General features: G+C 44.6%; 1 protein-coding gene across 1 annotated transcript in view; it reads right to left on the reverse strand.

Moving 5' to 3' along the window:
- Nucleotides 1-14637, reverse strand: part of SLC35F3 (solute carrier family 35 member F3) — a 416159-nt gene extending 401522 nt beyond the window's left edge. The window contains exons 1-2 of the mRNA XM_054449316.1: nt 14179-14637; nt 13551-13780 (exon numbers count right to left, since the gene is read on the reverse strand). Coding sequence (XP_054305291.1) covers nt 13551-13780; nt 14179-14231 — 283 coding nt within the window. The 5' untranslated portion in view covers nt 14232-14637. The remainder of the gene's footprint in view (nt 1-13550; nt 13781-14178) is intronic.
- Nucleotides 14638-14890: the final 253 nt, after the last annotated feature.

Below are 14890 nucleotides of genomic sequence, written 5' to 3' on the forward strand. Positions count from 1 at the left end.
TAAGGTGGACTCTGTCCTAGGCACAGTTCTATCTGGAAGATGGCGCTGAGTGTGGCTGAAGCCAGTAACGACAAGTGCTGCCCTTTGTCACAAAGAATTTCCACCTTCCCTCAGGACAACTTGCCAAAATTCACACCATTCTCCCTGTTCTGGCTAACTTATTTTGTAATAACTGAAGTACATAGGCAAAGTATTTCCCTTTCAAGCCTGAATTACGCAAGGCCATTGGCTGAAGCAATGACATTTTTTATTTTGAAAATGTTCACATTTACAGAAAGGTTGAAAAAATGGTCCCATGAACATATATATATTTAGATTCATCAAATATTAAAATTTGGCCACATTTTATTCATCTGTCATTTGATGTATCTGTGTGTACTTTTGTTGAATTACTTAAAGTACATTACAGACAAAATGACAATATCTCAGCATCTGTTAAGAAAAAGGACCTTCTATAACCACACTGGTACTATTAAGCACAAGAAATAAACACACACACACACACAAATATATATATATATAGAGAGAGAGAGAGAGAAAGAGAGAGAAAGAGAGAGAGAGACGGAGTCTCACTCTTGTCACCCAGGCTGGAGTGCAATGGTGTGATCTTGGCTCACTGCAACCTCCGCCTCCCAGGCTCAAGCACTTCTCCTGCCTCAGCCTCCCAGGTAGCTGGGATTACAGGTGCGTGCCCGCCACTACACCTGGCTAATTTTTGTATTTTTAGTAGGACAGGGTTTTGCCATATTGGCCAGGCTGGTCTCAAACTCCTGGCCAAAGTGCTGGGATTACAGGCGTGAGCCACAGTGCCTGGCCCCCATACAATAATTTAATAAGCAATAGACCTTCAAATTTTCCCAACTGACTCCAAAATGTCTTTTATAGCTATGTTTCCCCCAAAATCACACAGACACCTCCACATAGACAATAAGGCAGTCCCAGTGCACTGCTGAGGTCTCGGGACAAGAGATCCAAGCCACCAGAAGATAACTGTTATCACACACAGCCGTCTTATCAGGCACAGGTGGCCAAGAGATTCTGGCAGCCTAAGCTACCTCCCTCCCTACAAAGAAGCCACATCAGCCTAAAAACCATTGAGAAATCCAGGGCATGGCCCTGGGTATTCAAGTTACCTCAGACCACCTGCTGACCATTAGGAGTCATCTGTTCCAAAGAGGCACAGCCTTCCCTTTGGGACTCAGACTTCCATGTGCTCAGCACAAAGAAAAGGTGGGGATCAAGATCAGAAGCAAGCAAGTCAGGAAGAGAGGAGCAGGAGGGATAATCCTTTAACAACCCAACCTTCCCCTGTATTTCAGCTAAGCCAAATCCCTGAGTCTTACATGTATCCACTGTGGGAAGTGATTCCAGGATCAACTCAAGCATGGAATTGCTGAATAAAACTCCAGATCTTACTGTTCTCGACATTATGTAAAGTAACAGTCACATTCACAAGGGCATTTTGGTTTTTATTAGTGTATAAAAGTAGAGACTCCGCTTAGAAACATCACTCCATTCACATCTATATGAATTGGATAGTGCTATTACTGTGAAGTGGAACAGCCAAGAAAACAGCTTTAAAAGATCATTTCTATGAACTTGGTAATTTTCTCCTAAAGGAATTGGAGAAACTCTACAAACATAACGTACAGTAGTGTGAGAGAGAAAAGGTAGAGCTGGGAGCATATCCCAGCTCCTTTAAATTCTAGTTCATGTTAGTTCTGCTAGGCCTCTAGTTAGAGGAAGAAAAATGTCTCAGGCTAGCTTTTTTAGAGCTGGAAAGAAAGAGAATGCTGGCAGCATAAAACATTAGAGAAGAAATGTGCTGGTTTAGTAGCTTGATCTCATCAACCCAGTCAAAAATCTTCATTGTTGAGTGATTTCATGAAAGAGAAAAAAAATGTTTAATGACTGGGATACACCAAATGAACAAATTAGAACTCTGATTACAGCAGCAGAGCTCAAGTTTCCAAAGGAAGAGAAAAAGAAGTTTCCTGAAGTATCTCCCCCTGTAGCTAAGAAGCTGTTTATGGTGCCCTACAATAAAATATTATGCAAAATTATCTACACAATATAGAGTTTAGTTTAAGGCTGGTCATTGTTGGTTGAAAATACTCCCAAGATATTTAGAGAAGGAGCAAAAAGAGACATTTACTGCACCTGTGAGAGGGCTCCAAGACAAAGAAAGTATGGCATGGAGCCAATCCAATCCAACTGATGGATCGAGTTGTGTATGTCTTGTAATCCCACTGTTATTTTCTAGGAAATAACAACCATACCATATATTTAGTATATACTTCCCTGAGGAGCTAATACATTTACTGTGTTTTAGAGGTCATGGATTATTTGATGACTGAATGAAGAAGGAATGAATGAATCACTGAATAAATAGATTAACAAATAAATGAATTTACATTCAACAGTTGGTTCCTTTGTTTCATCTGCTTCCAACCCATTCACAAATGAATTCCTCCATGAATAGTGTCTGAAATTTCATGTAGTGATTTTCTGAAGCCTAGGCCTCATCCATGGGCTTCTCAAGAGGGACCACATGGTGGTGGTGTGTCCTGTTGAAAAATATTCCTTCTTCCACCTTCCAGCCACCACATAGGAACTCTCCAATGTATTGAGAGACAATCACCAGATACAATGTCAGTTGCAGACAGAACAAACACATTTTCTTATACACCAGTACTATGTTTTCTGAGGATTTTTACAATTAATTGTAATTACATATACTTTATTTACATGTAACTTTGAAATCGTACCCACTGCTAAATCAGATAAACCTATAAAAGAAGTTTATACTTCGGAAGGCTAAAGTGAGAGGACTGCTTGAGGCCAGGAGTCTGAGATAAGCATGGGCAACATAGTGAGGCCCTGGTCTGTACAAAGGTTTTTTAAAAAGTTAGCTAGATGTGGTGGTGCAAGCCTATAGTCCCAGCTACTCAAGAGGCTGAGGCAGGAGGATTGCTTGAGCCCAGGAGTTAGAGGCTGCAGTGAGCAATGATTGTGCCACTGCACTCCAGGCTGGGCAACAGAGCAAGGCCTTGCCTCTAAAAATAAAAATAAATAAATAAGTAAATGAAAGACTTTTACATTTAATAGTTAATAAAACAAAATGTCAACTTAAAGTAAAAGTGTTTGAATAAACCTTTGAAATTAGTTGTTCTGGAATATGGCATTTAAAAGTCTTCAAACTATTTATCTGGCCAATTATTTAAAGAAAAGAAAGTATATAGGAAGGGACTTCAGTTCTTCCTTGGTACTCACACCAGTGTAATGAACTTTTGCCATGGAAAATGTTTATTAAACTCCCACACGTGCACAGCATGAACAGAATGCTGCACAAAACTGAACTGTCCCATACCTACCAATCTGGTTTGGCTGTGTCCTCACCCAAATCTCATCTTGAACTCCCACATGTTGTGGGAGGTACCTGGTGGGAGATAACGAATCATGGAGGCAGGTCTTTCCCATGTTGTTCTCATGATAGTAAGTCTCACAAGATCTGATGGTTTTAAAAAGAGGAGTTCCCCTGAACAAGCTCTCTCTCTCTCTTTGCCTGCAGCCATCCATGTAAGACGTGACTTGCTCCTCCTTGCCTTCCACCATGATTGTGAGGCTTCCCCAGCCACGTGGAACTGCAAGTCCAATTAAACCTCTTTCTTTTGTAAATTTCCCAATCTCAGATATGTCTTTATTAGCAGCGTGAAACAGACTAATACACCTACCATCATCATTCTATTCCTTTTTTTTTTTTTTTTTAGAAGAAAGGGACTTTTTTTTTTTTTAAAGAAGAATTTGCTCTGTCACCCAGGCTGGAATGCAGTGGTGCGATCATACATACATCACTGCAGTCTTGAGATCCTGGACTCAAGCGATCCTCCCACCTCAGCCTCCAGAGTAGCTGGGACTACACGCGTGCACCACCATTGCTGGCTAAGAACAGGACATCTTAATATACATTCATCAAAAATGAGCTGACTCAATTTCTGAAAAGTAAGGTAGCAAAATTGACATACACTAAGAAACACTTTTCTTCTGACCCTTTTGAATAAAACTTTGAGGATAGACCTGAATTTTTATAACAGTACATTGTTACAAGCAGATGGTGAAGAAGGATAAAAATAGTTTCCTGATAGATCCTGATCTAGTCAAGTATTGGAAATGGTACATAGCAGATTGACAAGGAGAAAATTTGAATGTCACAGAAAACATTTGTCAAAACCAGAAAAGTGTTCTGAGCAGTTGCACTGAATATCTCTGTCTGAGGAGTCCAAAACAACCTCTAGCCTTTAACACTGCAAATCACCTGAGGAGAGCAATTCGTTTCCTCCAATCTCAAATGCTGTCATAAATTAAGCTGCATGAAAGAAAAATCTGTGCCCATGTCCTAGGCAATTGTTTCAGTGCTTGCCACCATTATCCACCAGAAGAATTTACCAGGTTCCTAACTGCACAAGTCCCTTTCTAGGCTGTGCGGTAAGATAATGAAACAAAACTGGTTCCCTGCTCTATTAATCAATGCACATTCACCACTGCTTTGAACCAAAAGACATCATGTACAAAAAAAGAGAAATATTGTTCATCCTCCTGCTATGGGACAAGTAAGTACTTAATCCAGCTCAAGTGACTGGGTGTCCACATCTTTGTGAATCTCTCCAGTGACTGAGGCTTCCTGACCTTCTTTATGATCTTAGTAGTCAGAAAGTGATTTTGTATTTCCAGTTGAAACTTCATCGGTATGTAGATCCTTATTTTGTCATGCATGAGTTTGAATGGAAATGGCTCTGAAATCCTATCCAGAAAGGAGCCTGTAGTTGCACACAACAGAACCTGGTTTCTGCTCACTTAGCAGGAAAAAGGCTGTTGCTTTGCAACAGTGGTGTCTCAGGGGCTTGGAGGAGGAGCTGCAGCAAGACATTGATGTAGGAGGGAAACAGGCCCCAGCATGGAGTCCTGGAAACCACCACTGCTCTCTCTGGGTTACTTGACACACCTGCCGCTGCCTTCTTTTATGTAGACTAGCTTTCTCTGCCTCTCTACCCTTATGGGAGACAGACTAGCCCCCTCCACTCAATAGACTGCTCTGTCAGACTAGACCCCAACTTTCTGGTGTTCATCTCGAATTGGAGGAGAGAGGAGCTGAGTGAGTTAGCATGGATCAGGAGTCTACCCCTGGTCTAATCTACACTGCCCAGGAGGAAGATGATGTCAGTCTGGCTGCTAAGGGCCCAAACAGAGGATGTAGTGCAGGGCAGTTAAGGGGTCTTGAGCTAGGAAGCCATTCCAAAGGTGCCTGCTCTGATGGTTCTCATGAAGACATGTCACATTCTTCCCTAATTTCTTCCTCCCCTAATCCTTTAACCTTGCCTGTAGAACACATATTTGATTCCATCAATACATTTTCTTTATTTCCCTGGGCCCTGTTCATTTTTTCCATATCATTTTTAAAGTTATCAAAACTGGACAGAACACCCCAACATAAGACTGGATAATGTAAGTTCTAGGAGTGTGATTACTTGTCAGTGTTTTTAGCAGGGTTAAAGTGAAGACTGAAGAGAACCAGCAACGGGAGTCCCATTTCTTGACAGAGGAATGCAATTAGAAGTGTTTCTATGCAGGATAATTCTGGAAGATACTACAGAAATGTAGATGCTTACTTAGGAGCCATTTGTGTATGTGCATGAGGAAACGGCCACTTAGGCCTTTAATAAGTACATTTAACAAATGTTTATTGATTGAGATACTCTGTGCACTGTGGAAGAACCACCAGAGTTCTATGTGCCGAGACCACAGTGAGGGGTGGAGACACAATAACAAGCCCTGCTCCTAGAGAGCTTTCTATCTGCAAGAGCTTCAGCCACATTCTTAAACTAGTCATGACTATGTAAAAGAAGTGACAACACTATAGGAGATGCAAGAGCACCTCCTGTAATCAGTAAAGGCTCTTGGGAGGAGGTGACACTTAGGCTGGGACCTGGATGAGGAAGGTGACAGGCATCAGATGACTGGTACTGTAATGTACTGTGGTCTGTTTCTGCTCACAAGTCCAACTTCATACATGCCCCATGATGTTCCTGCCCCATGGCGTTCCAATCAAGTGGAATTACCATCTAGCAATAGCTGACTACATTCCCGTGCATATGTTGCCCCTTCGCTTGGAATGCAAACCTCCCCTCTATTTCTGTTGTGAATGACTCCTCCAGCTGAAGAATGAACTCACTGATATGAGAAAGGGCTCTCCAGGCACTGCAAACTGATCGTTATCACACCACATAAGCACTTCAGATTTTACCTACTCCAGCAAGTAAGCTTTTAGGGCAAGGACTGTCTGCCATCACTAATCTCTGCATTCTGGCAGAAAGTAAATGCTCAAAAGATTTGCTAAATGGATATAAATGTGCATTAATAGATGCCAGCTGTACAGACATTGGAAGAGTCCTCCCTTTTCCATGGTTTTGCTTCCCATGGTTTCACTTATCCTTGGTTAACTATGGTCTGAAAATATTAAAAGGAAAATTCCAGAAACAAACATATCACAAGTTTTGAATTGTGTGCCATTTTGAGTTGCATGAAGAAATCTTGAACCTTCCCACTTCATCCCACCCAGGATGTGAATCATCCCTTTGTCCAGCGTATCCACGCTGTGTACGCCACCTGCTCACTACTATATAAGAAAAAATAGTGTATATTGGGTTCAGTACTATCCACAGTATCCACTGGGGGGCCTGGAATGCATTCTCCCTCCGATAAAGCGGGACTACTGTATTTCATTTAATCTTCACGACAATCCTAGAAAGTAGTTTTATTATCTCCTTTTCTTTTTTTTTTTTTTGAGATGGATTCTCACTCTGTCGCTCAGGCTGGAGTGCAGTGGCACGATCTCAGCTCACTGCAACCTCCGCCTCCCGGATTCAAGCAATTCTCTGCCTCAGCCTCCTGAGAAGCTGGGATTACAGGTGCCCACCACCACGCCAGTCTAATTTTTGTATTTTTAGTAGAGACGGGGTTTCACCATCTTGGCCAGGCTGCTATTGAACTCCTGACCTCGTGATCCACCCGCCTTGGCCTCCCAAAGCATTGGGATTACAGGCATGAGCCACCGCACGCGGCAAAACTAGAGGCTCATAGCAGTGAACTTGTCATATAGCTATGATGCTGGGATGTGAATGCTATTTCCTCTGTTCCTCCAGACATTAAAAAAACTGAGTGGACACCCCTCAGGGATGCAGGGCCAGAGCAGCCCTAACAGCTTACAGTAAAATGCTTAACAAACATCAATGGTGCATTTGCATGCAGATTTATGTTTGATGCAACTAACCTGAATGTTTCCAGCTGCTTAAGGAAAGGACCAAGGCTCAAAGCTGGAGAGTTTTAGACTAGACTAGACTCTTTTTAATGAGATCCAGGAGGGACTTCTGAAGAGCAAGGAGAACTCTCCTTGCTCATGTCTCCCTAGAGCCTGGAAGACTTCACTTCCCTGGAGGTGAGGCCATTTCCCCATCACCACCATATGCGTACTTCAGATTTCACCTGCTCTAGTTGGAAAGCTTTTAGGGTGAGGACTGTGTCTCCCATCACTTATCTCTGTATTCTGGCACATAGTAAATGCTTTAAAAGTTTGCTAAATGAACAAATGAAAATAAAGGCACATTAATAGGCATAAAGGATTTCTAAACCCATGGCAGATGCGAAGGGTTTATAACCCCATGGCAATGATCTAAGTGGGCTGGGGTCACCTCGTTTCCTTAAAAGATAATAGTTCTGCATTTTCATTACATCAAAACTCAGAAACTATTTACTAAATTGTTAGCATATTGAGGAATAAAATTAATTCTCTGACCCAATAAAAAATGCAGTGCTCTAATGCTCAACTCACCACCCCTCAAGCCCTCTAACTCTTTTCTTTTAAAATCTTTTCCATCTCATATTTCATACGCCAAGCTCCATTCTAGAATAAACTTTTACAACCAAATTATACATCTCTTACAAGTGGGTCATTTTTGAATTGCTGACCTGACCTTTACTATTTTAGGAGGATCAAACAGAAGTTGCTCACCATGAATTCAATAATACTATAAGGCACTGCTCCATTTAGCACTGGTATCTACGCCAGCAACATATACTCACAGTTCAGGGTGAACTAACAGGGACACTAGGAAGACAGCCTTTCCATGAGCCCTTCCCCCTCACCTCATACAAACCCTTTACAACTTTTAAACCTGGAGAATCCTGAAACATGCAATTTCCTTGTCACCAGGTGTGTTATTCAGTGCCCTACATTTTTTCGGCTTGAACTAGAAAACCTCCACCCACATAAGCTGGGATTTGTTCATTAACCTGCATGTTCCTGTCCCAGGTTCACGTTGCCAATGGCGGGCTGGAGTGGGCTAGAGACAGTTGGTCTTTTAAGACTGACCCTCTCTCCATTCTACAAATGACTTAAAACTCAGTCCATTCACATTCTGAAAAAAAGCATTTAAATCTCAACATACCAGAACCTGTAGTGAATAATAGTTGATACTCAACATAGTGCAAAAATCTACTCAAATGATAATTGCACTTCATGTTAAGCAATAAGAATGACCCCCTTCAAAAAAGCTATTCCTAAAATGTTTTGGGGTCTTTTTACCCAGAAAAGGATTTAAGAGTTCACTATTTGAAAACATCCTTTAGGGAAGCCTTTCGGAAAGGGAAACATCCTGCCCACCCTTAGAATGTCTGTGCTCTAATGCAGGTTTGTGCTGACCTGTATTTCTAGATGAAGGCACACCTGGACAGTGAGCTACCTCTTCCAGCACTTCTCTCTCTATTCTGACATACACTGACTGCTGAAAAAAGGTGTTTTAAATGAATAAATGAAAATAAAGGAGTATTCGTAGATGTTCCTTCATCCTGCAGCAGAGCCTCTATCTGGAAACTCCAAGATATGTTCCTTCAATCATTCCTGTGTGGAAATGCTACCAGCTGCCCCACCCTATCAGATGCCTGGGGCTGGCCATCTACTATACAGATTTTTCCTGGTCTTTGATTCTCCTCTTCCCTTCTCTAGCCATCTCCTCCCTAATTGGTGTCCATCCCAGAGAAATGAGAAAGGAAAAGGAAGCAGAAGATATTCTAATCAGTCATTTCTCTTCTACTGGGGCAAAAGGTAGGAAAGAAAAGGAAGTTATTAAAAGAAACTGTTCAGAGTCTCCTGAATTCTAAAGCACTTCCTACAGGGTGTCAATTTATGATGATTGGTTGTGGAATCATGCCAGCTGCGGAAAGAACAGGCTCTTTCAAATCTTCAGAAGACACTTGCACTGCCAGTGGTGATGATTACTCGATCTGGCCATTCTGAAAACCTAAAAAGTGGTCCAGGAAGAAAGGTGAAGGAAGGAGAGGGTCAGGAATTTGTAAGGTAGGCCTGCTTGTTTAGCATTACTGGGCAACAGAAGAGAGTTCTATTGCAGTACAAATTTGGGGGTTACCCTAAATGAGTGGGTCTCAACTAAAGGCTGCCCCCCATGGGACACTGTGGTTGCTACAACTTAGGGGGCAGAGTAGTAAGCTACTGACATCTAATAGGCAGAGGTCAGAGATACTGCTAAACATCCTACAATGTACAGGATAGCTCCCTAGAACAAACACTTATACAGCACAAAGGGTTAATAGTGCTGAGCTCAAGAAACCCTGGGCTAAACCAAAGCTTATCACCAAGAATTCTGGTCCAGTCTGTGGTTCAGGAAGCACTTGTGATGGAAGAACTAGGAAAGAGTAGAGCAATTTCACATAACAGGAAGTCAGCATAAAGAGGTAAATGATACAAATCACTACAGAGGCATATTCAAAGCTCCTTGTCCCAGAGGTCAGTATTTCAGGCAGCAGCCATCCATTCATTCAACAAATATTTATTGAGCCCCTCCTGTAGCCCAGGTGCTTTCTGGGCCCTGGATCCACTCACAGATGATAATTTGAAGAATTCCCAGGAATACTGCCAAGTGGTTTGGTTCAAAAATATGGAATGTGGAGCTTGGAGGACTTTTGCCACTGAGAAGAGGAACTGGGCCCTTCCTACTTACTTGTTTACAGTTTAATTCTCAGTTGAATGTTTCACAAAAGCCATCCCTTTCAGACCTAGGAGCCTTTGGGATTTTTAAAAAAGAATCCTAGGCTGGGTGCGGTGGCTCACGCCTGTAATCCCAGCACTTTGGGAGGCTGAGGCGGGCAGATCACGAGGTCAGGAGTTCGAGACCAGCCTGACCAACATGGTGAAGCCCCGTCTCTACTAAAAATACAAAAATTAGCCAGGCATGGTGGTGGGTGCCTGTAGTCCCAGCTACTCAGGAGGAAGCTCAGGTAGGAGACTCGCTTGAACCTGTGAGGCAGAGGCTGCAGAGAGCTGAGATTGTGCCGCTGCACTCTAGCCTGGGCGACAGAGCAAAACTCCTTCTAAAAAAAAATACTATTATTTGGGGGAGCTGGGTAAATTTTAAGCCAGGCACGGTGGCTCACGACTGTAATTCCAGCACTTTGGGAGGCCGAGGTGGGCAGATCATGAGATCAAGAGTTCGAGACCAGCCTGGCCAACATGGTGAAACCCCATCTTTACTAAAAATACAAAAAGTTAGCCAGGCATGTTGGTGCTAGTCCTAGCTACTCAGAAGGCTGAAGCAGGAGAATCGCTTGAACCCGGGAGGCGGAAGTTGCAGTGAGCCGAGATTGCGCCATTGCACTCCAGCCTGGGTGACAGAATAAGACTCTGTCAAAAAAAAAAAAAAAAAAAAAAAAGAATCCTTTACAAAATTCTCTTGTCTAGGGTGAAACTTGCGAATCCAAATGACTGAGTTGAGAATACTGAGCAAAGGTAATTTCTGTACTGTTCACAATTACCTCATTTATCTTAACAACCCAAACAAAATCTAAAAATGAAGAGGATACTGGGTCATTCAAATGGTTTCTTCTGCTACAAGGGCAAATGACTTACATCCAGAAACTTTCACTGGCAACTCCTTCAGTTAGGACATAGATAAATCACTTTGAAAGATGACTGAAAGGTGACATAATAGCTTGGAGCTTCCATAACTTACTCTGGAGATCATGAGAATGTTTTTTATTTGTTTGTTTGTTTGTTTTGTAACCATCATCTCTCCCCATTTATAAAGTACAATTACCAACCAACAAATAAAGCAACTAGGTGATACCTACAGGTAATAGATAAGCCTCTTTATTATTATCAATTGAGTAGAAATGGCAAACAGCAAAAGTTCTGCCTTAAAACCTCTTCTGGGCCGGGCATGGTGGCTCACGCCTATAATCCCAGCACTTTGGGAGGCCAAGGTGGGTGGATAACCTGAGGTCAGGAGTTTGAGACCAGCCTGGCCAACATAGTGAAACCTCATCTCTACTAAAAATACAAAAATTAGCAGGATGTGGTGGCACACGCCTGTAATCCCAGCTACGCAGGAGGCTGAGGCAGGAGAATCGCTTGAACTCAGGAGGTGGAGGTTGCAGTGAGCCAAGATCATGCCACTGCACTCTACACTCCAGCCTGGGTGACAGAGTGAGACTCCCTCTCAAAAAACAAACAAACAAACAAACAAAAACCCAAAAAGACAACCTCTTTTGCTACATTAATACATTAATAAAACATTACCTTCTCTAAATTTAAACATAACACCTAATTAATTCACCAAAATGTCAGTTGTCACCTAAAGCATTATAGTAACAAGGAAATACCTTGGAATAAAGAAGAATCCTCACAGGAATACAGAGAGTGGAATGAGCTGATTTTATTCATATTTCAATGATCACTGTAGCCTTGCCTGCTACTATTTACTCTTCCAGTGAAGCCTGAGAGAGAGGCATTTAAGAATACCTCCAGTGATGCAAGGGACTCCATTTCCACACGGCCCTTCTCTTGTCTTAATTACAAAATATGTTGTACCAAACAGTCATCACTGCTGTAAACTCTCTGGCAAGCCCCCAAATCACAAACCTTGGTGATAACTTCCACAAAGCATATACGGCCAGTCACAAATAGATTTATAAAGATAAAACCTTTTTATGACTTCAAGCACTAAAGAGATGACTTTATGAAGGCCGTCATTTATACCACTGTCTTTTGTTATTAAGGAAGCAGAAAATGGAAATAAGAATAGAAAATTGCTATTTTCTAATAGAAATTTAGAAAGCAGAAATAAAAACTGAGCGTTCTATCCATGCCCATAAGAAATATGGTTTCCAATGGGGTTTAATTTTTATTATCCCACGCCCAGGGTTTTTCAACAAAAAAGAGAATTTGGCCCCTTGTCTTCCTTTTGTAATCAGCTACGATTTTAGCAGCAGAGGCAAGAGATTGGAAGATATACAGATAATTTTTTTAAAGGCTTATACCCAATGAAACACAGTCTTTTAAAAGCAAGTTGCATGAAAACAAAACATTCGAATCCTGTTTCTTACTGCAAATAATTTAAAACTAACCAGCTAACTGCTAGCATACCACTGACCTTTGCCTTGGACGCGAAGGTTTTAGGAATAATCTAAAGATAGACTTTTTTTTAGTGATGAATATGATTAAATTACAAACGCCTGTTTTCCCCTTAAAGACCAATAAATAAGGTTTCAATTTTAAGCAATAAAAGGTCGAAAAAACCTCAAAATCAACAAGCTATTAATCTAGTCTTTATTACAAATGAAAGACGTCAAGGCCCATTTCTCGTACTGACTGAGGTGGCAAACGGCAATCTCTTATGTCAAGCTACAGTGATGAGACCACCTAATTATGGTTATATTTATAGATATCTGGATTTCATCATAATCAATCTCTCTCTTACAAAGTGAGAAAAAGAAATGTCCACCTAATTAGTCCTGGTGACATAAGATAATATCTGTCTAATTGATCACAGCATCCTCAAAGCCATTAGCTAGGACCCACGGAAAGAAAAACATTTCAGCTTCTCCACCTGACACCAAACATTCATCTTGCGGGGACCAACATCACTATCTAGAATGATCCCTATAGAACCTCCTTACTGAAGACCGATAAAATCCAGGGGAGAAGGGCGTGAATGGCATCTAAAATGAAGACCCCAAGAATTGTCCTCTATCATCAGGGCTAGGAGATGCAAGGAAGAGTCAAAATCCTGGCTATGTCAGTCAGCATCTCCATCTGAGCCTGGTGAGACCTGACCGAGGGCCCTGTGAGACTTTCAGATACGCGGGGAAGCTACACTGTCTGGGATACTTTGAGTTTCTGATATGTTTCCCACGGTCTGCCACATAGGAGTGTCCTCCATATTTGGCGGTGGAGTGATAAGGATACAGAGAGATCCTGTGTGTGGGAGAGGAAGGGGTGTAAGAGAACGCATCAGAAAGCCTCAGAGGTCCAGGAGAACTCCGTCTCCGGGCCTCTTCCTCGAAGTTGCAAACCTGGGTCTGTATCAGCAGGCAGGGCGGGAGGGGGTGGCTGGACGCCTCACTGCGTGCGCTCCCCGAGGCTGCTGTGACAATGGTAAGAAGACGGACCAGTGGACGAGAAAAATGACGTGAGGGGGTCTTACTTTTGCAGCTCGCTGCCCAGGGCTGGTAGCCATAGTAGCCAGTGATGCGCAGGATACGCTCCTCGATGGACGTGAGCCCCACGGGCCCGCTGGTGAGATCCTCCACGGAGCGCGACCATTTCAGATCCTCCTTAATCGCCTCGTCCACCACCAAGTACTTGAGCTGCCGGAGCTGGGGGCTGATGTCGGACAGTCTCCGGGGGCTGACGTCCGGTGACCTCCTCATGCCACTGAGGTCGCAGGCGCCACGGGCAGGTGGGTGGGCAGGGGGAGCATGGACAGAGAGGAGGGGTTTCGTGAGGAGCAGATCCCAGGGCAAGAGCAAGAGCGCGGCCGGGGCCCTCCGGGGGCGAGCGCCGCGGCAGAGCCCGCGCTGCTCCCTTCCCGCCGCCACTCACCCACTTCCCCGGGCAGCTGTCCCCAGTGCCCTATCCTGGGCGCCTCGGGGCAGTGCGGGTTGGGGCGAGTGGCGAGGGAAAGAATGACTGAAACTTCCCGAGCAGCTCCGCCGCGCGCGCCGCCCTTCCCCGAGCCCCAGACTGCCCAGTGTCCCAGCTGCAAAGGGCTACCCCGGCGCTCCGGCCTCCCGCCCGCCAGCTCGCTCACCCACGCCCGGGGCGCTACTCACACAGCGATGCTCTTGCCCCTGGGTGCGCCGCTGGGAAACTCTCGGATCCCCATAGGCAAAGACAGAGTGGGACCGGCAGCTCCCAGACTTGAGGCGGAGGGGCCGCGGGCCGGAGCTCCCTGCAGCCGCTAGCCGGGGAAGACTGGGGTGCGCTGCCCACCGAGGGTCTGCGCCGCGCCGGCAGCCCCGGGCCGCTTTGTGCGCGCCCGCGCGGTCTGTCCCCGAGCGCCTCAGCGGCGTGCGGCACGATGCAGGCGCGGCGGTTCAGCCCGGTGAGTCCAGGCCGGCCCGCGCGCTCGCCGCAACGACCCGGCAGCCGAGGCAGCGCCGCGCCCCACGCCCGTCACCGTCGCCGCCGCCCTAGCACACCGCAGGCGTGAGTCTCGCTGAGGCCGGGAGAGCCCTCCCAGCCGTGAGCTCTCGAGGCACCTGGTCCGGCAGGGAGGCGTCGGGTCGGGGCGCACAGGGGCCAGGCGGGGGCGCTGCTGCCCACCTCCCGCCTCCAGGGCGTGCGCTCCGCCCCGGAGCCCGCACCTCGCGCCCGCGCTCCGCCTGGAAGCCTTGGGGCACTGGACGCGCTGCTCCACCCTTCTCTTTTGACTCAAACCCTGCCGCTCCCAGTTCAGTACTTTTTCTCTCTCTCTCTCACTCTCTCTCTCTCTCTCTCTATATATATATGTATATATCTGTCTCTCTCTTTCTCTAAATTAGC

Source organism: Pongo pygmaeus, chromosome 1 (assembly GCF_028885625.2).
Source record: "Pongo pygmaeus isolate AG05252 chromosome 1, NHGRI_mPonPyg2-v2.0_pri, whole genome shotgun sequence".
Taxonomy (NCBI): domain Eukaryota; kingdom Metazoa; phylum Chordata; class Mammalia; order Primates; family Hominidae; genus Pongo; species Pongo pygmaeus.